Source organism: Octopus bimaculoides, chromosome 2 (genome assembly GCF_046866305.1).
Source record: "Octopus bimaculoides isolate indiv1 chromosome 2, ASM4686630v1, whole genome shotgun sequence".
Classification (NCBI taxonomy): domain Eukaryota; kingdom Metazoa; phylum Mollusca; class Cephalopoda; order Octopoda; family Octopodidae; genus Octopus; species Octopus bimaculoides.
In genome coordinates this window covers 160,386,575-160,407,437 of record NC_142929.1, presented here as the reverse complement: position 1 = coordinate 160,407,437, position 20,863 = coordinate 160,386,575, and the positions used below count along the sequence as shown (strand labels likewise).

The following is a 20,863-nucleotide window of genomic DNA, read 5'->3' as shown; positions in this document are numbered from 1 at the left end:
GAGAATCTATTCTCCGGGGCGAAGGCGGGGCAGATATGCAGTGACAGACATCTAGAAACTTCTGGACGAACTTGCACCAAACTTCCGCATTGAAAGTTACTGTAAAAGTAGTACGGGAGCCATTGCACATTTCTGAAGATATCAACATCATTATTCATATAGAGGACCAGATTCTGAAACTACTTGGGTTTGAAGGGCCTGCGGCTCTTCAATATCCTTCCAAAATGTCTGAAAAGCCTTTCAATATGAAACTGGATCTCTTCCCGTCAAGATTTCCGATGACCCAACCTTCCGGTAGGGAACACACCTTCAGGGTAACAGCATCAAACCCGCTCATTCGCCCAGTGCCACACATCAGATGTTTCAATTAAGGAAATTGTCGCAAACCTCTCGATTTCAAACAAGCCAACGAGTAAAGAGTTAAGAAGTTGTGTGTATATATGTGTGTGTGTGTGTGTGAGAGAGAGAGGATGTGAGACAGAGAGAGAGAGAGTAAGTGAGAGAGTGAGAGAGTGAGATAGAGAGTGAGTGAGAAAGGGGGAGACGGGAGAGAGAAATGGAGAAAGAGAGAGATATAGAGAAAGAGAGAGATAGGCGGAGAAAGAGGGGGAGAAATAGGTGGGTGTCATCATTAGACAGTTGTGAGGTGCTATTAAGCAAAGGTAATCAATTCCTGTAGGTACAGCGGTAAGTGCATTCAACTTATACACACTATACCATAATAATTACAGAATTGTATATTCGATTTAAAGTAAAGTTGCCCTTGTATAAACCTATGCTTCATCTTCATATTTTTACTGGCCAATGTAGAAATAAGAGTATAATTGGGTTGAAAGATTCATCAACTACAGAGTATTTCCGAAGTATTTGGCACTAATTCATGCATATAATCCAATTTTCACTTCGAGAATCTGTGGAATAGCCAACTGTCATTTCTCTCTATTTTCTGTGAACCTTTGTTTGATGTTGCAACTATTGAAGCTGCCAGAAGCAATTTCATTCTGGAACGTTTACGTTCTTATATTTCACTATCCCCCACCTTCACATATGTATGTATATGTGTATGTGTGTGTGTCTTTGTGCGGGCACGCACGTATGTGTGTATGTTTCTGTATATATATATATATATATATATATATATATATATATATATATATATATATATATATATATATATATATATATATATATATATATATATGCATATATGTATATATGTATGTATGTGTCTATTTATGTATATGTATATATATATATATATAATATATATGTATATATGTATATATATATATATATATGTATATATATGTATATATATATATATATATATATATATATATATATATATATATATATATATATATATGTATATATATGTATATATATATATATATATATATATATATATATATATATATATATATATATATATATATATATATATGTATATATATGTATATATATATATATATATATATATATATATATATATATATATATATATATATGTATATATATGTATATATATATATATATATATATATATATATATATATATATATATATATATATATATATATATATATATATATATATATATATATATATATATATATATATATATATATATAATGTAATGTCTGAGGAGAGTCAAAAACGAAGTATACATGTGTGTGTGTATGTATATGAATATACAGATATAAATATCTTTCTATATGAAATAATGAAGCAATATATATGCAGGCACATAAATACACATACATACACCAACACGCACACACACTCACACGCACACGCGCGCACACGCACGCACACACGCATGCATATACGAATGTATATACATACATACACACACACGTACACACGTTTATATTATGTACACATGAGTATGTGTGTGCACGTGCTTGTGGTTATCTAGAGAAAATATTACAGGGGTTACGTAGGGACTTAACTAATGTGTCATGCCAAAATTCTTTTAGTTGTTTTCGCTCTAAGGTTAAGGGATATTTTGAGCTACGCTTTCTTAACCATGCTAATGATTTATAGATATTTTGTAATTAAGCTCATTTTCCTTCTGTACGCTCAACTCTACTGATCGTTCAGTAAAGCAGAATTCGAATGAGAGTATCAAAACTGTTTAACCTTTACATTAACTTACAATTGATTGAGGGTTAAAGCCGGATGCTTGGCACCAAGCGAAACAATATTGGAAAGAGATGACGTTAATCATAAATGCATTTGTATATGTGAAGTTCTATACAGTATGAGATGGTGTGAATAGATATATGAGTATGAAATTTCCCATCTCATTTAGGGAAATTTAAGTGAAGGATGAATATTTAGATATTCGATATCAAAGATAAATTGCTATGGTATATGGAGACATATTGGTAGGATTTGTGTCAGCGAGATATCTACAGTTATTAGAAACATAATTGTTTATCTAGCAGTCATATCATATTATATCATTTTGTCAAATATGCTTATATTCATATGTGGGATTTCAGCACAACGTCAGTTTTATGTTACATGAATATCATCAGTAGTTATCAAGCAAAAATGTACTTTGTCATAGAAATGGAACGCAAAGCCTCAGCATAATTAAACTGAACGTTAAAGAAATGTTATTAAATTTATAGTTAATTAAATTAAATTTAGGTTATAGATGCAGAAATAAGATTGAATTTGCACGAAATTCTGAAACTCCTGCCTGTTTATAATGTAAATACAATATAAACCTTTATCTATAATGCATACGTTTGTATAACATTTACGCAATTAGAGAATGATTTCAAATGGATTCTTTCTAGGGTTAATCTTTTAATTTAATTCACTATTAGCTGCAGGAACTGTGATTGAAATATTAATAAAGGTACCAACATATTCTAAAGCATTCTTCACTTTTAAAAAAAATGCTCTTTGCTGGATGCTGACCTACATTAAAAGGAAGTAGAGAATTTAAATTTTCCAAGACTCCAAGTGACATCTATTTCTCCAGAATATTTTAGAAAACATTTCTCAGTTCGCTGCATAACCACCAGATGACGTAGCGCGACTGAAACTAGCAGGCAAGTGGCAAAATATTTGTTGATGAATACATATGATCTCCTCAGTATTTCAGATTATGTTGGTACTTAAAAAGTTTCCTTAGTGACAAACAGAAGAACGAAAATATTGGTGACTCATTATATCATCTGCCAAAAGCGAAAGAGACTGCCGGATATAGAAACCTTAACGTTGATTTCAACCTCAAACACAAACCTGCCTCAGTAATATCTATGATAGATTATTATACAAATGATTTTGCTCAAGAAGAAAACCATGCAGCAACCTGCTTCGAACTTTGAAAAGATAAATGAAATATAATACTTCTGGTCTTGCTGCACCGTGTTAAGGATGATATTTCTGAGGGAATTATTCTCTAATATAGAACCCAATGCGCAGTTTTTGATAATATTTGTTCCAAGATTCAGTGAAGGAAAGTTTTAATTCTCTGTATATCCTCAAAAAAAAAAAAAAAAAATTGCTTCGTTTCTCTCTGCGACATGTTCTTCTAAACATTTTGGGTTAAATGCCATCAGTAATTGACATAGCCGTATATGTATAGAAGAGATCCCATCCAGTATTTAAGGTCCTGATTAAAAGCAATAAGCACATGCTACTAACTAAACAATCAAGTAGTATTTTTAAATAAATTTAAAATTCACAAAAATCCGCCATCTGGTCAAATGCGTTCCTTCGTGCATCCTGTCTGCTGCCATCACTTTGTTAAATCGACTGTTCAGTCGCTCTAAATTTTCTCCACGAGCAGAACACCATTGATCTTTAGGCTGTCGAAATGCATGATATTCCATAATGTATATATGAAAAATACCAAGAAACTTAGTCTGAGATTTTCATACAAGAGAAGATACAAAAGAATGAAAATTGCTCCTTCATAATAAATCTCAGTTCCCCAAACTAACGAAACAATTTAGCACTTATAAGACTTCTACTTTTACAGCTATCTGCAAAACTAATTATCAATGTGACCAAATGATCCTCCTGTCTATCCATAGACATGAAGTTCTTTTTTTTTTCCTTAAGACACCAATTCAAACTTATTGGGAAGTTTATATTCAAACCAAAGCTGCGTCAAACAGTTCGTTGATTAACCAACTGGAGAGGCCTAGAACGTTAATGTTCAATAAAGCATTGGGACTCTGTATATGGAGAGAACGATAAAAATACACAGGGCATAAATTCTGGGAGCAAAAGTGGACATGATTGGATAACCACAAATTAATAAATATAATAAATTTAAAGGTTTCACATTGACAACAGACAGAAAGAAGAATATATAAACTACCGGGGCCTGTGAAAATACCACGGAACAAAAAGAACTAAGAAGAACTATATAAGAAAGAAAAAAATGATTTGAATTTTATTACACATGAAAGTTATTGTTGCTTGTGCAAAAGAAGAATATACAATACTGCTGATACAATAGTTATTACACGTAACATTCTTTAGTATTTAATTCTATCTAATACTAATAATTACTTTACATTATATAGAACTAAGGTACACAAAACCATATAGAGAATATACCCATTGTTTTATATACAGGATTAGTTGCAATTCCATTGCAAAAAACAAAACAAAAAAACAATAACACTCGTGACTATTTCGAAAAGTTATTTGACTTCCAGTCAAAATACTATATTACATGATTTTTAAATGTCCCTTTGCTAACGTTAAACTTTTTAACGATGTAATTCCCCTCTTCACACCGTTTGCAATATTCTCTTTAACTTTGCCTTTATTTCTCTATTCCACTAACCGCGTGACAGCGTGGTTAGTGGAAATGTCTATCTACCATCTACCTCACTCCCCCTCCCTGTTTCTCACTCTTCGCCCTCTCTGTCACTCTCAAACCACCTCATCCTCTCTCTAACAAACTCAAACGTAACCCGGAAACGAAGGAACAAACAGAATTATAATATTGATTTTACACAATAACATTATTTCCTCTGATTTCTTACGTTGTAACCGTGAAGTTATGGTAAAAATTCAGCTGTATTTCAACATAATTCCTTTCTCTCTTGAATAGGTTACTGCAAGAACGGATAATAATGATAAATGCCCTGGTGCAGTACCAGGCAGTAGCTCTCATGGCTTCTCATCTTCACTGATTGAGAGTGTTATAATGTATATTGTTTTGTCTCGGTATAAACGGTGGGCTACAGGAAATATTCTGCTCAATGCCACAGATTTGCTTGGTAGTTCCTTGACCGTTACCAGTTGAGAATGTCCCTTAGTGGCTGACGATATGTGCATCTTTGATCACGAGCACAAGTAGCGGGAGAGCATCATAGCCACGTGTAGAGAGGAATTCTATGGTGTTTCGATAAATCACCTTTGGAAACATGGGTGGTTTGTTCCTCATCCTGAAACAAACCTTATTCAGGGACATTTTGAGCGGGCTGGGCTACTGAGGAAAATTCTAACTGGGTCCCACCTGCAACTTCATGTGCTGTTTATTTTGATATGAGATCATTATGACGCGCATATATATTTGTGATGCATGTGCCTGGTGCATCCTTATCAGAGGGGTAGTCATGATGGGTATAAGGCCATCGTTTATTTAACCCCAGTATCACTTTTATGCCATGCACTGCTGTCTCACTCAATAATATTAATAGTTATAATAATAACATTCCTTTCTACGATAGACACAAGGCCTGAAATATATTTGTGGGGTGAGGGGAACGTCGATCACATCGACACCAATATTCTACTGGTACTCAATATATTGAGACCTCCCTCCCACCCGGCTGAATTTGAACTCAGAACGTCGCAACGGGCGAAATACCGCTAAGAATTTCATCTAGCGTGCTAACGATTCTGCCAACTCGCCGCCTTGACAATAATAATAATAATAATAATAATAATAATAATAATAATAATAATAATAATAATAATAATAATGATGATAATAATAATAATAATAATAATAATAATAATAATAATAATAATAATAATAATAATAATAATAATAATAATAATAATAATGATAATAATAATAATAATAATAATAATAATAATAATAATAATAATAATAATAATAATAATGATAATAATAATAAAGCTAAGCCGATGTTCTGCTGATAGCCAGCTATATTTCAACAGAATGGTGAATTTTGATTTAAATCAAATATCATTGGTTCATTTCTTGCTATTTTTTTACTCGATCTCACTAAGCAGATGAGATAAACTAACAAACAGAACTGAAGTGAAGTTTGGTAAGCAAATACGATTCTACAAAATCTACTGGAAAACCTACTCAGCAAAATATATAAAATATGAGTACCGGAACGCTGCTCGAGAATTAAAATAATGTCATAATATTATTATAAATTGTCATCCAGCTTACCTTATATCTTCCATATATATATATATATATATATATATATATATATATATATATATATATATATATATATATATATATATATATACATAGACATATATTTTAAGAATTAAGAATATTACACAAACTAAGATAGTTCCAGTGTTTTTAAGTTTTTTTTCTTCTCACTCATTTGTGTTTTGATCCATTTTAACATCAATATTTATTTTACAATATCTATTATATTCTTTACAATATTTATTATATTCTTTACAATATTTATTATATTCTTTTACTATTTTAGTTATTGTTTAACCTGTAGAAGGCATGTTTAGCCAGAGTAGATATAATTAAAGTTATAACTGCTCCAATGATATTACTTTTCTTTAGAGTACCTGGAAGCATTAATGGTGCAGGTCGTTACATTTTTAAATGATAGTCATGATTTTAGAGATGTTTAGTGAATTATTCGTGCAAGGTGAGTTAACTGTTTTGCACATACCTTGTTGGATTAATCATTATTTTTATTCTGTACTTTTGTATACAATCTCTCTTAAATGATAAATATATCTCTTTTGCTTTTTCTTATTACAGGCGTTGGAATTAAACATGACAACAGAATATTTTCATTACTTGTTTACCACTCTTGTAAGTAAATTTACAATATTTACTGTCATTGTGAATTTATAAGAGATAATGCATTCAATGTAATTATTTCAGACATTCTTCACTAAAGATTACAATGTTCTTAGCTAAACTCTCGTAGCTTGTCACTATGATGTGAAAACACTCTATCGTTGTATATTAAGAAAATATTTCAGTACATATTGTCATATGTGTGTAAGTGTGTGTGTGTGTGAGTGTGCGTATTACATAAATATATCTATAATATAACATACATATTGGATGTATGTTTACAATGCATATTGATAAAATATAAATAATATAATATATATATGATATATACAAAATATATAATATACATACATATAAATAAGTCTGTGCGTTTGTGTATGTATATATATATATATATATATATATATATATATATATATATATATATATATATATATATATATATATATATATATATATATATATATATATATATATATATATATATATATATATATATATACTTATATACTTAGTTCAGTCTGGTGCAAACATTTAGGTATACATACACGTGTATGTATACCTAAATGTTTGCACCAGACTGAACTAAGCTAAAGGTATAAACAAAGGACACAATGGTTTTAAGCCGATTAAGTCTACCAGTCAAGATGCAGACCGACCATCCACCATATTTTCCATCTGCTAACCATCACTCAAAAGCCTTTGGAAAACCCGAGACGATGATAAAATATAGTTGGCCAACATATCTCGCATTCCGTTGAATCCGAATCCATGCAGTGACAAAACATTTATGTACCACTCATTTATATCTATGCCAATAATACTATAGTTTAATGTGCGTATGGCCATACCATGGAATTATCTGTTTGTAAATGCCATTTGGCATATTGAGAAATATGCAGAATTACTCGACGTTATTTAGCTATATAATTCAACATCTTATAGTAGATGTGAGGCCGGACAAGAGGTCTTAATTAAATTACGTTCTTATAGCGTAGAGTGAGCACCTGGTACTGTTTGATGGAGTAGTGATTAAAAATATGGAAACGTACATAAAACAGCGATCAATCTTAAATGCTGATTGATTCAGATATGATGCTGTAGATGGTATAATAGCGTGGCAACAGCTTGTCGATGAAGTAGATTAGATAATGTAATTACTAACAAAAAGGTTAATGAAAGTTTCAAAAATAATTAAAATGATTTTTTACAGATGTACTTTTGTTGTTGTAGTTTCGTTTAATTATATATTGTCTGTAATTTCCTTTAATTATAAATTGCACTGCTGTTTAAATAACTGAATGTTTTCTAGATGAACATCTATAAAATTTTAGTATATTCCATAGAATGTATACACAAACGATGTATATTGAAACTAAAGGTACGAAACTATGAAAGTAAAACGGCTAATGGGAGCTCATCAATCTTCACAGTATTGAAATATTCGAAATGATGTGCGAAACAATTTCAAAATGACCACCCCTAAGTTTGAATGCATGAAATTCACATTCTTCATTTTCTGTTTTGACAAGCTGTCATCGAATAAACTAGCAAACATGTCTGGAATGATGAGCTTAGCAGCATTTGCATTATCGTAAAAATATAAAAAAATATAAATGGCTCTCCGTCACTTTCGACAGTTATTCAAATTCTAATGTAAGGCCTTGAGAATTCCATAGACACTGACACACTTTCTGACGAGCCTGGAATTTAAACTTACAAGTGCAGGCCAGTCGACATTTTTCCACAGCTTCTGTTCATCTCATTTCACACAGATTGTATTGAAAGATACCAAGTTATGGAAAATACAAGCATATATTAGCTTAATGTCAGATCTTTCGCCGTGTTTACTAATGTTAGACCTACCAAGAAATCAAGCGTATCGACATGGTATCCTGATTATAAATCATGTGATATGTAATAAGGTGCTTTATCTTAAAGAATGCTTGCGTTAGCTAAACAGTAACACACGCAAATATGCACTTATACCCTCTCACACACAGACACAAAGACACACACACAGTCACATGTATTCAAACTAGATACACATGAAAATAAGATTTTATTTTCCATTCATGTAAATAGACGTCTCCGCCTCTGTTGACAGATAGGTGCCCAAACTTTCATGACGCAAACGTTTTAAGCACATAAAGCACGTGAAAAACCATTTAAATGTTCGTCCTGAGTGAGTTAGCAGCTGCATGCCACGTGAAAGAAAGGTTCTTAATGATTTTTCGCAAACGTGTTTCCCATTGGTAAAAGCAGCTAGTGTTTGGGAACTTTTAAAAACCATTGACTTTTACAGAGAACCGCTTGGATGAAGGAGAATTTGCTTCCTTATGAGTGACATATGTTACTGTGCGAGGCTACTCTTCGTTATCTTTCTGTATCCTAGTCAAGAGTTCTAATCTTTATATGGACAATCATTTGAAAATATGTCAAGAGAAAAGCTCTTGTGCCTCGTCAAATAGAAATTACTTCGAATCTTCTCTTAAGCGAGATAGTTTGCTGGTTCACTATACACAGTCATTCAGACTGTACGCACATGCTGACAGGGGAAGCCAACGCCTTGTGACCGCTGCGAGTATCTCCGGTATAGATCTAGTACATTCTAGTCGTACATTTTGCGTTCCTCCTACAACATTAAGACAATGTTAACGTTTGTTTCTAGCAATGTAGGTACTCCGGCATCCTAAGCCTTACTTAGTGACGATTGAATTGTCCCTTTTATGCTATCACATTGCAGCTGGCTTTTTACATTAATATTTAGTATTTGCATTAGTATTTCGCTAAATCATCTACGAATTTTTATGGTAAATACATATATGTGGCAGAAAAAATTAGCCGATCATGCACCGTCCGAGCTGACGATGTTTAAAATCATAGACAAAACTAGATATAATCTGGGGTTCCACGAAGCGGTCATGGCCCGGTTACCTCCCCTGTCAGCATGTGTGTATATTATGCGGTCCCCCTATAGCATTAAGAGCATTTTAACTATTATGTCTAGCAATGTTGGTACATCAGAATCCGAAGTCACACTTATTGCCGATTGAATTTTTCCTTTACGGTATCACATTACACCTAGTTGTTTATACATACATATATATATATATATATATATATATATATATATATATATATATATATATATATATATATATATATATATATATATATATATATATACACGCACACACATATATGTGCATGCATATACATGTATATACGTATGTAAACACATACATGCCTGGTTGCGATTGTGAGTGTTATGCATATTAACGCCTAGCACCTTTGATATATATATACATATATCACTAAAATTTAAACTTTTGAAAATATTCTACGTTAGCTGTATATATTTGAAGAGGATATGGTTTGATAGAGAAAGATATTATATCAACAAAACCAACTATTAATTCTCCTGATTCATAACAGAGCATGCTATTATGCACTACGACATAATTATCTTATACAATTATTTTATATTTTTGATATCTTTCTATGTATGAATATTTAACAAAACCTTAATATATGCGATTGATTATTTTATTCAGATATTTTAAAATCTAAAAAGACAAACACCTCTAGCTATTAAACGCATGCCATGTTTTTGTGTGTAAGACCTACTTTTGTCTTTAGCCGCAAGTAATCCATGATCAGCAGGCATACCATTGATCAAAGACACTTTACCCGTGATAGTAATTTTTGGTTTTTCCTTTCTTGCTTCCTATCTTTTTCGTTTTGTTTTACTTTTTACTTTCTTTTTTTTTTCTTTTGTTTGTTTGTTTGTTTTGAAGTATAGTTTCGGTAGGATTACATTCTTCACTTTCATCTTCGCTTTAAATTTGACAGAATCTATGTTTATTAATAATTCCTTTTCCCCAAAATTATTGAAGTCATACTTTGAATTATGATAATGTTTCGTGACGATTACACCTGAACAAGTTAATATGTCACTGGATTAGAACACAAAAATTTATTATTTCCAATAAACATGAATGTCACTGAATTAAAAACCTATGATGCTTGATGCGAATTTTTTCAAGGTGAAGATGACACTAAAACTGACGAGCAACAGGTTTATACTCCAAACAAATTAATGCACAACCAGATACTTCTGTTCTCGTTTTACAGCAACGAGAGTAGGATTTTTATACGTGGAGGCTCCTTGTCAAATAAAGGAATAGAAAAGTTACGCTAATGTTGTAACACATTAAGAGTAGCTAAAGGTTTTGACGCCACTTCTACAATTGATATGTATTTTGTACTCCAGTGGCTCTACATTAACGACAGTCAAATATAAGTCTTTCAGACATTGACTGTTTGAGATTCTGTTAACGTCATAAATGCATCTAGACGGGTTAAATTTTAACAAATATGAAATAAAACTAATTTTATTTTGGGAAGTTAGTATATTTTGTCAACAAGTTAAGCTTTCTGTCAAAATTATTTATATCACTCAATAGTTTAAAATTGGCACCTTCAATATCGACATTGTATACCTTATCAATATACGATTAGCCGATCAGGCAGTTGTGGAAATATGGTGGCTGGTATACTGACATTTAGTAGGGAATATTAGTATTGAAGATATTGTTACATGGAATGAACCTTGCTGTCCTCAATTATTAGTTCCCTAGACAACAAAATCTATTTACTGGATTCAGCGAAATATTTAAGTCTCTTTACTTAAAGCCTGATACCTTAAATGTTGTGAACAGTCACAGCTTGATATGCAGCAGTCATCGCTGTGAATTGTTCGTATTTGTTACAGTCACGGAAATTTAAGAAATATTTTAGTAAAACATAGACTACATCTTACTTTAAAATGTTACATCGGAGAAAACTGTTGGTTGAGGTCCTAACGTCTTCACTCAAATCTTCTTTTCGACTCCTTCGTCTTATCTGACATTATTTTTCCTTTCTTTTATATTATACTATATGTGTGTGTATGCGCACGTATGTAGGTATGTCTGTACAAATACAGGTATATATGTGTGTGCATATATATATATATATATATATATATATATATATATATATATATATATATATATATATATACACATGTATCCATACCTGGATATATGCAGGTATATGATGGGAGAAAAGGGGAAGAGAGTAGTGTGAGTATGTGTAAGTTTCTATGTATGTAACTACTTAATGGTTACCTCAACAAAATATCAACCGTTATAGACATATTTTTAGCTAGGCATTACTATTTCTTTACATCTTACGTTATATATTTCCTGAACGCGTGCTGCTATCCCGAGTTTTTTCTAGTCAAAATGTATCTTCTCTGCACCAGGTTATTCTTCATAATATTTTTACTTTTATATACACAAACTTGTAAATCTGGATCATGAACAGCTTTTTTGGAATATTCAAGATTTGTTTCAGTTTTCAATCATGCTGATATATGGTTGAGTCTGAGACTGTGAAAGCTTTTAAATTTTACTGAACAACCGAAATTATGTTTTCTTTCGACATCTCTATGAGTTTAAAATGCGTATATTACAGAAACCGACAGCGAATTATTTCATAACTATCGCACATGACATTAAGTTGGCACAGAACTTAAAATCACCTCGCAACTAAGTTGACCCATGTTCGGTTCCCGTTCTGGTCAACTTGATATATGACTTCTCCCTAACAAAGCATAAATATATTTGGCAATCCTTTGTCTTCTTTGTTTTTAAATTGATTTGAATCGATGTCGAATACGGCCACTTTCCAAAGACAAGAAATAATGAATACTGTACATGTGATACAGAGCCACAATTATCATTCAACCGAACGATAAGGCTAACCAAAATCTCTGTTCAGGTTTTTAAGCTAAAATAAGGCACAAGCTTTAAACACAAGATTACCATATCTGCAAAGAAGTGCGCGGTCTGGCATTTTCATGATGATAACAATGTATTTACAATTAGCAAGTACAACAGAATAGTGGTGGATCGCTGTGTTTAATTTGTTCAGCGATTACAGTAGGCATCCGAATTGATGGTCTGGACCGTAGAAAGTAACTCGTAAAGGACAACGCCCTTCCAATCACACAAAATTGAAAGCATAACCTTGTCCAGGAGAAGGCTTGTTTCGGAGCTTGCTGGTTGTGGTTCACCACCATTTCCTTATGATATTTTGCACTTCACATTGTTTTCGACGATCCATTTTCATCCCCTGTCACTAATCCCTTTAGAAAAGGAACATTTCCTTCGCGTTTCTGTAACTAGTCACAGATGAACATCCATTGGGCGAGGTTTACCTCATTCAATCAATGTGGGCTGACGTACAGTTCGAGCCCGCTGACATGAACAGGTTGGTGCAGATATATTTCAGCTCTTGATTTCTATATTTGAAGAAAGTCTATGATCATTCTTGAATCGAAACATTTCCCGATTAAAATCTTGAAAACTACTTCTAGAACACACATCATATGTATACTCGTATATAACTTGGTGTATGATATATATGCTTATGATTATATGTATGTATATATATACATATGTGTGTGTGTGTGTGTGTGTGTGTCTGTGACTTTGTGCTCGTGTGTGTTTGTACTGGAAATGTGTTATGTATTATATATATATATATATATATATATATATATATAAACACACATTACATTCTAGCGCACATACGAACACATACGCACTCACATAGAGACAGAAATTGATGACGGGTATTGAATGCATTGTATTATCATGTGACTTTCTTCCATAGTTGTTCCAACTACAAAATTTCAATAACAATAAGATGAGTTCGAAGCAACTTGTCAACTATACAGCTTTGTCTTCGGTTCTTCATATCTTAAGTGCACCATCCTATGCATATGCAATTAGAAAAGCATATAATTTATTTTGTATGATGAGATACCACGCAGCGAATACCTCCGTATTGTAAATTCTGTCTTAACCCGCCATGTTTGAATTATAGTCGAAATTTGAATAAGCACGTACAGACAGAAAACGTAACTGCATATTAACATAATGCACTGCCAACCTTATTAAAAACTGTTCAAACATAGCTATATTTCACTCGCTATACTTTCCTTTCCCGTATCCTTTCCTCCTCTGTTCTTTTCTCGCAGTCACTGTCTCTCCCTCTTTTTGTCTATGTATCTATCAATCTATCTATTTGTATCTATCCCTCTCTCAATATATGCATACATATGAAGACATAAAGAACTAGATAGTCATGTATATGAATGTGTATATACGTTACATACATATATACATATATGTGTGTGTGTGTATATATATATATATATATATATATATATATATATATATCTAGATAGTTATAGATGTTTATATATATGTATATATATATATATATATATATATATATATATATATATATATATATATATATATATATATATATATATATATATATATATAGTTTTAGGGAAAATAACCAATTTTCAAGAACTCATCGATGAAAATCCACTATCACATATAGAAAAATTAATAATTAAAAGCACAATAAATGAGTATGATATAAAGTAAAGTAAATATCATAAGATAAATATAATAAAAAGATTACACGTGTTTCATAACCAATTTTCAAATAGAAAAGAAATTTAAATCGATTAAAATCAATTGAAATTATCGAAAATAAGTTCTATTCAAAAATATAGCTACTCGTCAGATCGTAAGTGATAGTGGATTTTCATCTATATGTGATAGTGGATTTTCATCGATGAGTTCTTGAAAATTGGTTATTTTCCCTAAAACTATATATTTTATATATACTTTATCTATAAGGCTCAATTTAATTTAATTTTTTTATAAATTGATTTTAATTTAGTTTTTTACCTGTAATTTTGGATTTTGTCCCTAATATTATTATATATATATATATATATATATATATATATATATATATATATATATATATATATATATATATATATATACATGTATATATGTATATATATATATATATATATATATATATATATATATATATATATATATATATATATATATATATATATATATATATATATATATATATATGTATGTATGGATGTATGTATGTATGTTTTTATGTATATGTCATGCAAATTTAGTTTCCAGAATGCCAATGCCAAATTAGTCACTCTTGCTCCAGTGCACCTGTTCAACAACATCAATCTTTACAAAGCAGACTGTGGGAGAAATGAGAAAATATCACAGTCTGTACACCGAAACAGTTCTTATTCCAAGCAATCCAACAGGGCCCTTGCTTTTATGTATCACCCAATCACACTCGCCTTACATATGAACGAACTGAAAGAAACAGGTGAAATCAAGGATAACATATAAAGTCGGCCCAGCATGGTTTTTGCTGTAGTAAGGACTACCTAACACAGTTTTTACATCACATCGATTATGTCGTTAAGGCTTTGGCTTCAGGTTTAAGGTCTGATGTCATTGTATTGACCTCTGCAAAACATTTGACAGAATCAGTCACAATATACTCTTGTGATAATTGTCCGAATATTTTCAGTTTTTAATTTATGTAAAGAAGTAGGAATTAAAAAATCTCTATTTGTGTGAGTATATATATATATATATATATATATATATACACTTTATTAATAATCAGTAAAAATATCACAACAATTGTTACTCAGTGTTTCATGTTCCTGTTTCACGTTTAGAATTCTACCCGGCGAGTAACAGATTTTGTGACATCTTTACTGCTTTTAAATGAAGCATACCTTTGGTATTCGAGTACTATTTTTTCCACCTTGTTTCGCATTTGTGTTCTTACTCTGGTATATATATATATATATATATATACATATATATACAAATACGTAAGTTTAGAACATGGAGAATCAGTGCTCAACACAACATCTGTAGATAAAAATTCTTCATTTGTGTAGTAAGTCTATCATTGTTAAGAAAATACTTTAATTACTTACGAAATTTTTAAACCGATCACATGGAGGGATGGTGTTTATCTCCATCTTGGATTAAAGCACGAAAACCCACAGCAATTCGTCATAAGGTCCCACGCGAATGTTTGGCAAACGAAGCAAAGTCTCGAGTTGGGCGGTACTTGAGTAACAACTTTTGCGTATTTATCTTCATTGCCTTTGACTTTCAGAAATAAGTGTACTGAATGACAAATTTCTCTATATAATTTTATATCTTGAGTATGTGGGTGTGTTGAGGGGGTTTATGATTATGGCATATGTCTTATATGTGTGGAGAATGTATGATGTATATTCTTAATGTTCAAAAGCAATATTTTACATTCCAACACTTCAAAGCGTAACCACCACCCAATCCGCCGATCCCCAGGATAGGTTGTTTTCATTGAACGTGAATATTAAACACATACGAGCAAAACACACATCGAAAGCTTTAATATGCTTAATATATTTTACATCATTTAACGAGTAAAATATCGAGTAGCATCTTAGCTTTATCTCACCTGTGGCACGAAATGCATTGATCTGAAGAAGTTCTGATTTCTTTAAGCTTTCATCTTGAAAATATTACTCTCTTTCCGACATAACGCTAGCTAGTAATTTCTTGCTATGCCTATTGTATACAGCATCTGATATCAGCAAATTACTCTGTTTTATATGAATGTGTAGATATTTGCAAAGCAATATACTTAATGAAACTGCAAAGCAAATTTATTAATTAGGCATTTCTTTTTAGAATACATTAAAATATGAACAAAAGCTTTCAACCATACACAATGTAGCCTCACAGTCAAATATACATATATTAGAGACGCAGTAGATTTATACATTTTGGACTTGCATATACATACATATATACATACATACATACAAACATACATACATACATACATACATACATACATACATACATACATACATACATATATGTATACATTTTAATAATAATTGTTAATTATTGGTATTCTATTAATTTCGGATTTAATAAGGATATTTTAGTATTAACTATTAAATCACTGAAATAAGTTTAACATTAAAACATGTAAGGATAGTGAATATTTAATACGCGTGGAATATTTAATACGCTTTAATTATTAATTTTCGGGTTATGAATTAATTATATTATTAGTTAAGTACAATCCTGTTTTATTTTGGAAGGAATAGAATATAAAGGCTATCACTTTTATATTAATAACTATGGAAGACTGATGGGATTATTATCTGCATGGACTTCAAGAGCTCGTTTGCTATTTAGATAATTTACGAGTAAGTTATAAGTTTACTAATAAAATTAATTTACCAATGCTGTTTTTGTATATAGAGTAATGTGGTTTCTTTGTTGTACTTTGATTAATAATGTTCGTGTTTAATCCTTCCTAGAATTAAGATTTAATGTATGTCATGATATCTAAGGTATGTTTGTTCCCAAACAACACTTATTTTAGTGTTGTTGACACTGCCTTATTGAATGGTGCTGCCCAGCTGTCGAAACCGTGGAGCAGCTGATGATGCATACGTGTTGGATTGTTGGTATGGTTGTTATTGTGCGGAATAGTTTTATAAGACATCTATTTATATATATATATATTTATGTGTGTGTATGTGTGTGTGTGTGTGTGTGCGTGTGTGTGTGTGTATGTGTGTGTGTGTGTGTGTGTGTGTGTGTGTGTATGAAATGCTCTTATGCACGTGACACAAGGTGAGCATCAAATTTGTATCGTGGATCGTACACTAGTCTGTCATAATATTTAAACCGTAACTGAGATATTCTTTTATTCGTTTACATGTTGCAGCCCTGAGGCAATGCTGGGGCACTGTATATATATATATATATATATATATATATATATATATATATATATATATATATATATATATATATATATATATATATATATACAGAGAGAGAGAGAGAAGAGAGAGAAAGAGAGAGAGAAAGAAGAGAGAAAGAGAGAAAGAAGAGAGAATGAGAGAGAGAGAAGAGAGAGAGAGAGACAAACAAACACTCAGGCAGACACACAGACAGATAGATTGACAGACTATTGTACGTTCCATATGATAAAGACTTAAAGCTCACCTTGTATCACGTGTATACGAGCATCAAAATGTATTATATCCACGTGACATTTAAAAATGTTTATCATTACCTTATATCCATTTACGCGTTTATTACCATCTTAAATACTGTAAGAGATGTTTTACAACCAAATTTCAAATGCATTCCTTCTGTTCCACGGTTGAACTACATGTTTTATGCTACATTTGTTTTGCTTTGTATTTATATATAATTCCACTTATCAATTCTAGTCTTATTTACCGAAATTTGGTCGCTGTACTATGCTAAACTTATAATATCACTAAAGTATATTTAGAAATTATTTAATAACATGAAAATGAGCATTTAGGTAATTCTGCATCAGCTATAATGTTATCAGTAAACAACAGCAAATATAATTTTAAAAATTACATATACTTTTAAATATTGCATATCATGTTCTTCCTTATTCCCTGTTTCCATATGTAATTCAGAAGCAGCATCACATATAAGAATATCTGAATAATTCATAAGACCAGAAAACATTTCCTTGTCTTTAGTGTATGTTTAAATTCAATTTCCGTCGTTTTCTTAACTCTCTTCACCTTATCAATGATTTACTGTGAGTTATCTCTATAGGCATAATGTATTACAAAGATTAACATTTTCATTTTTCTTCTGAATCCTTTAACTGCAGTGCCCACCTCATATATATCCTTAAATACGCTAATATTAGGAATACTTCTCAGATTTATTTAGACACTACCACATATCTCTGAATTATATATTGTCTCCCATATCTATTACAATGAATGACACTGCAATTCTGCGACATATGATTTGATTGAAATACCAAAAGTCTTTCTGTATTTAAAATTAACTTAATGCTATGTCTGTATGTCCACGCGCGTGTGTGTGGAGATAACGAATCTTTAGGCGATTAGATTCACCGGTGCAAATGCATTTCTCTTTAATGTTAGACCGTAACATAGTCATTCCAAACAGTATTCCCTAGTGAGAAGAAATATCTACTGGGTTCAATATTATTAATTAAAAATCCTTGAAGGTGGTGCTCTAGCGCTACCGCAGTCCAATACCTGACACTAATGAATAAGTAAAAGTAGAAAAGAATGGCTTTAGCAACTATGCATTACCGTGTTATTACTATACATCGTAACTTAAACGATATCATGAGATATTTTAAAATCCATCTTTATTTTCTTGACTTGATCACAAACCAAATAGTATCCAAACAAATATTGTCTAAGGTCGAATTCTGCTTGGCAAATAGATGTCAAAGTTCAATATTTGACTTCTGTTCATGTGAATCATCGACTGTGACGTATAGTCCGTTGCTTCTAGATTGAAGAGATTATTTATAGTTGCTGTTACTTCCAAAATCTTGCTTCAGTCTGTCTACATTCTTGTGAAGGATTGACGTTTTAGCCTCTTGTATCCAATCATTTCGAAATTCGATATATACGGTTTTAAATATGCGGACACATCAGCAACTATAGTGATGGAGATAATTTTGCACTTGTCTACTAAGATTTTGTTAATTCTATACCGAGTATATGTAATTGTCTCTGACAATTAACTTAAGCGCCAATGAATCGAATAGTGTATTCTTTTACAACTTTCACATGATTTTTTTCGTACACACACACACGCACGCACACACACTCACACACACACACACACACACACACACACAACTTTATACATGCATATATTGTATGAAAAGAAATCTGCAACTTTGCCTGCGGTGATCGTATAACTTTGGTCTGTCTGTGCTAAACCACATACCTGAGTCAACCGAATTACTAAATACATGTATTATAATTTATTTGTTTGAAGTCGATGATTCACTGGCTGTGAAGACTCTGTCTATGTACACTTCATGAAGCGAGAAGGAAAAATCTACTGTCGTCACTTGAAGTATCCTGTGATGCGAAAGCCTGCGGAGCAACGATCATTTAAATCAAACTGGATCTTATGTATATGCTCTAGTGAGTATACGTGTGTTAGCACATGACTAATCATCAAACATAGTGAAAGACAAAACCAAATGTACAGAACTTAGTACAAGTTTAAAAGTTAGCAGAGTTATTTAACTTCGCTCATAATACAGCGCAGTGGCAACGATATTTTCCTCACAAGTGAGGTTTTCAAATAAATGATAAACGTGTATTAAATCAAGAACATTTGTGAATGGGGAACAACGTGTACACGGCAGTAAATAGCAGTATAGTTTTGTTTGTCTTTCATCCAGTGATACACCGGGACACAATATCAGTGATGTTATTTGGGGCTCATTAGGAATTTCACGTCATTCAACATCAGATACTCAAAATCAGGTGACCTAGCTGCGGTTGATCAAGTACCAGATTGTGTCGAGTGAGCCCTGTCCCTTCCGGGGTTCAAGACTTCTAGTCTATTGTCACGTTGAGGGAAACATGCTGCTATCAATACCATCAAAATGCTGGGGGAAACCGAAGGCCATCAAGCTGGTTGCCGAGGAATGCTGCTTTGAAAACCAGCTTAATGGCTTTCAGACTACTGACCTTGTGATGAGAAGCATGCCGTAATCTCTTCAGACAGACTGATCTACAAAACCTCTGTATCCCTACTCGATGGAATTACAAATTGCTTGCCGCCCATTGCTTTACCATACTTGCAGTATCTCAGCATATTCTCTCTGTTGTCGACTCGATGCGGTAAGCTTACAAGATTTTATATGTTGCATCGTTTATATGAATGAATTATTGCAAATTAGCATAAAATATGAAGGGGGATTAAGGATTGAATTGGCAGCTAAAATCTTTACTATTGTTAACGTAATAAATCCATCGATCAAAATTTGGTGTAT

At 31.7% G+C, this 20,863-nt stretch overlaps 1 protein-coding gene across 3 annotated transcripts in view; it reads left to right on the top strand.

Moving 5' to 3' along the window:
- The window catches only part of LOC106874384 (glutamate receptor ionotropic, kainate 2), a 952,973-nt gene that overhangs the window by 590,231 nt on the left and 341,879 nt on the right, over positions 1-20,863 (top strand). For all 3 annotated transcript variants that reach the window (XM_089347990.1, XM_089347991.1, XM_089347992.1), the window contains one exon: positions 6,986-7,039. In XM_089347990.1, coding sequence (XP_089204116.1) covers positions 6,986-7,039 — 54 coding nt within the window. The remainder of the gene's footprint in view (positions 1-6,985; positions 7,040-20,863) is intronic.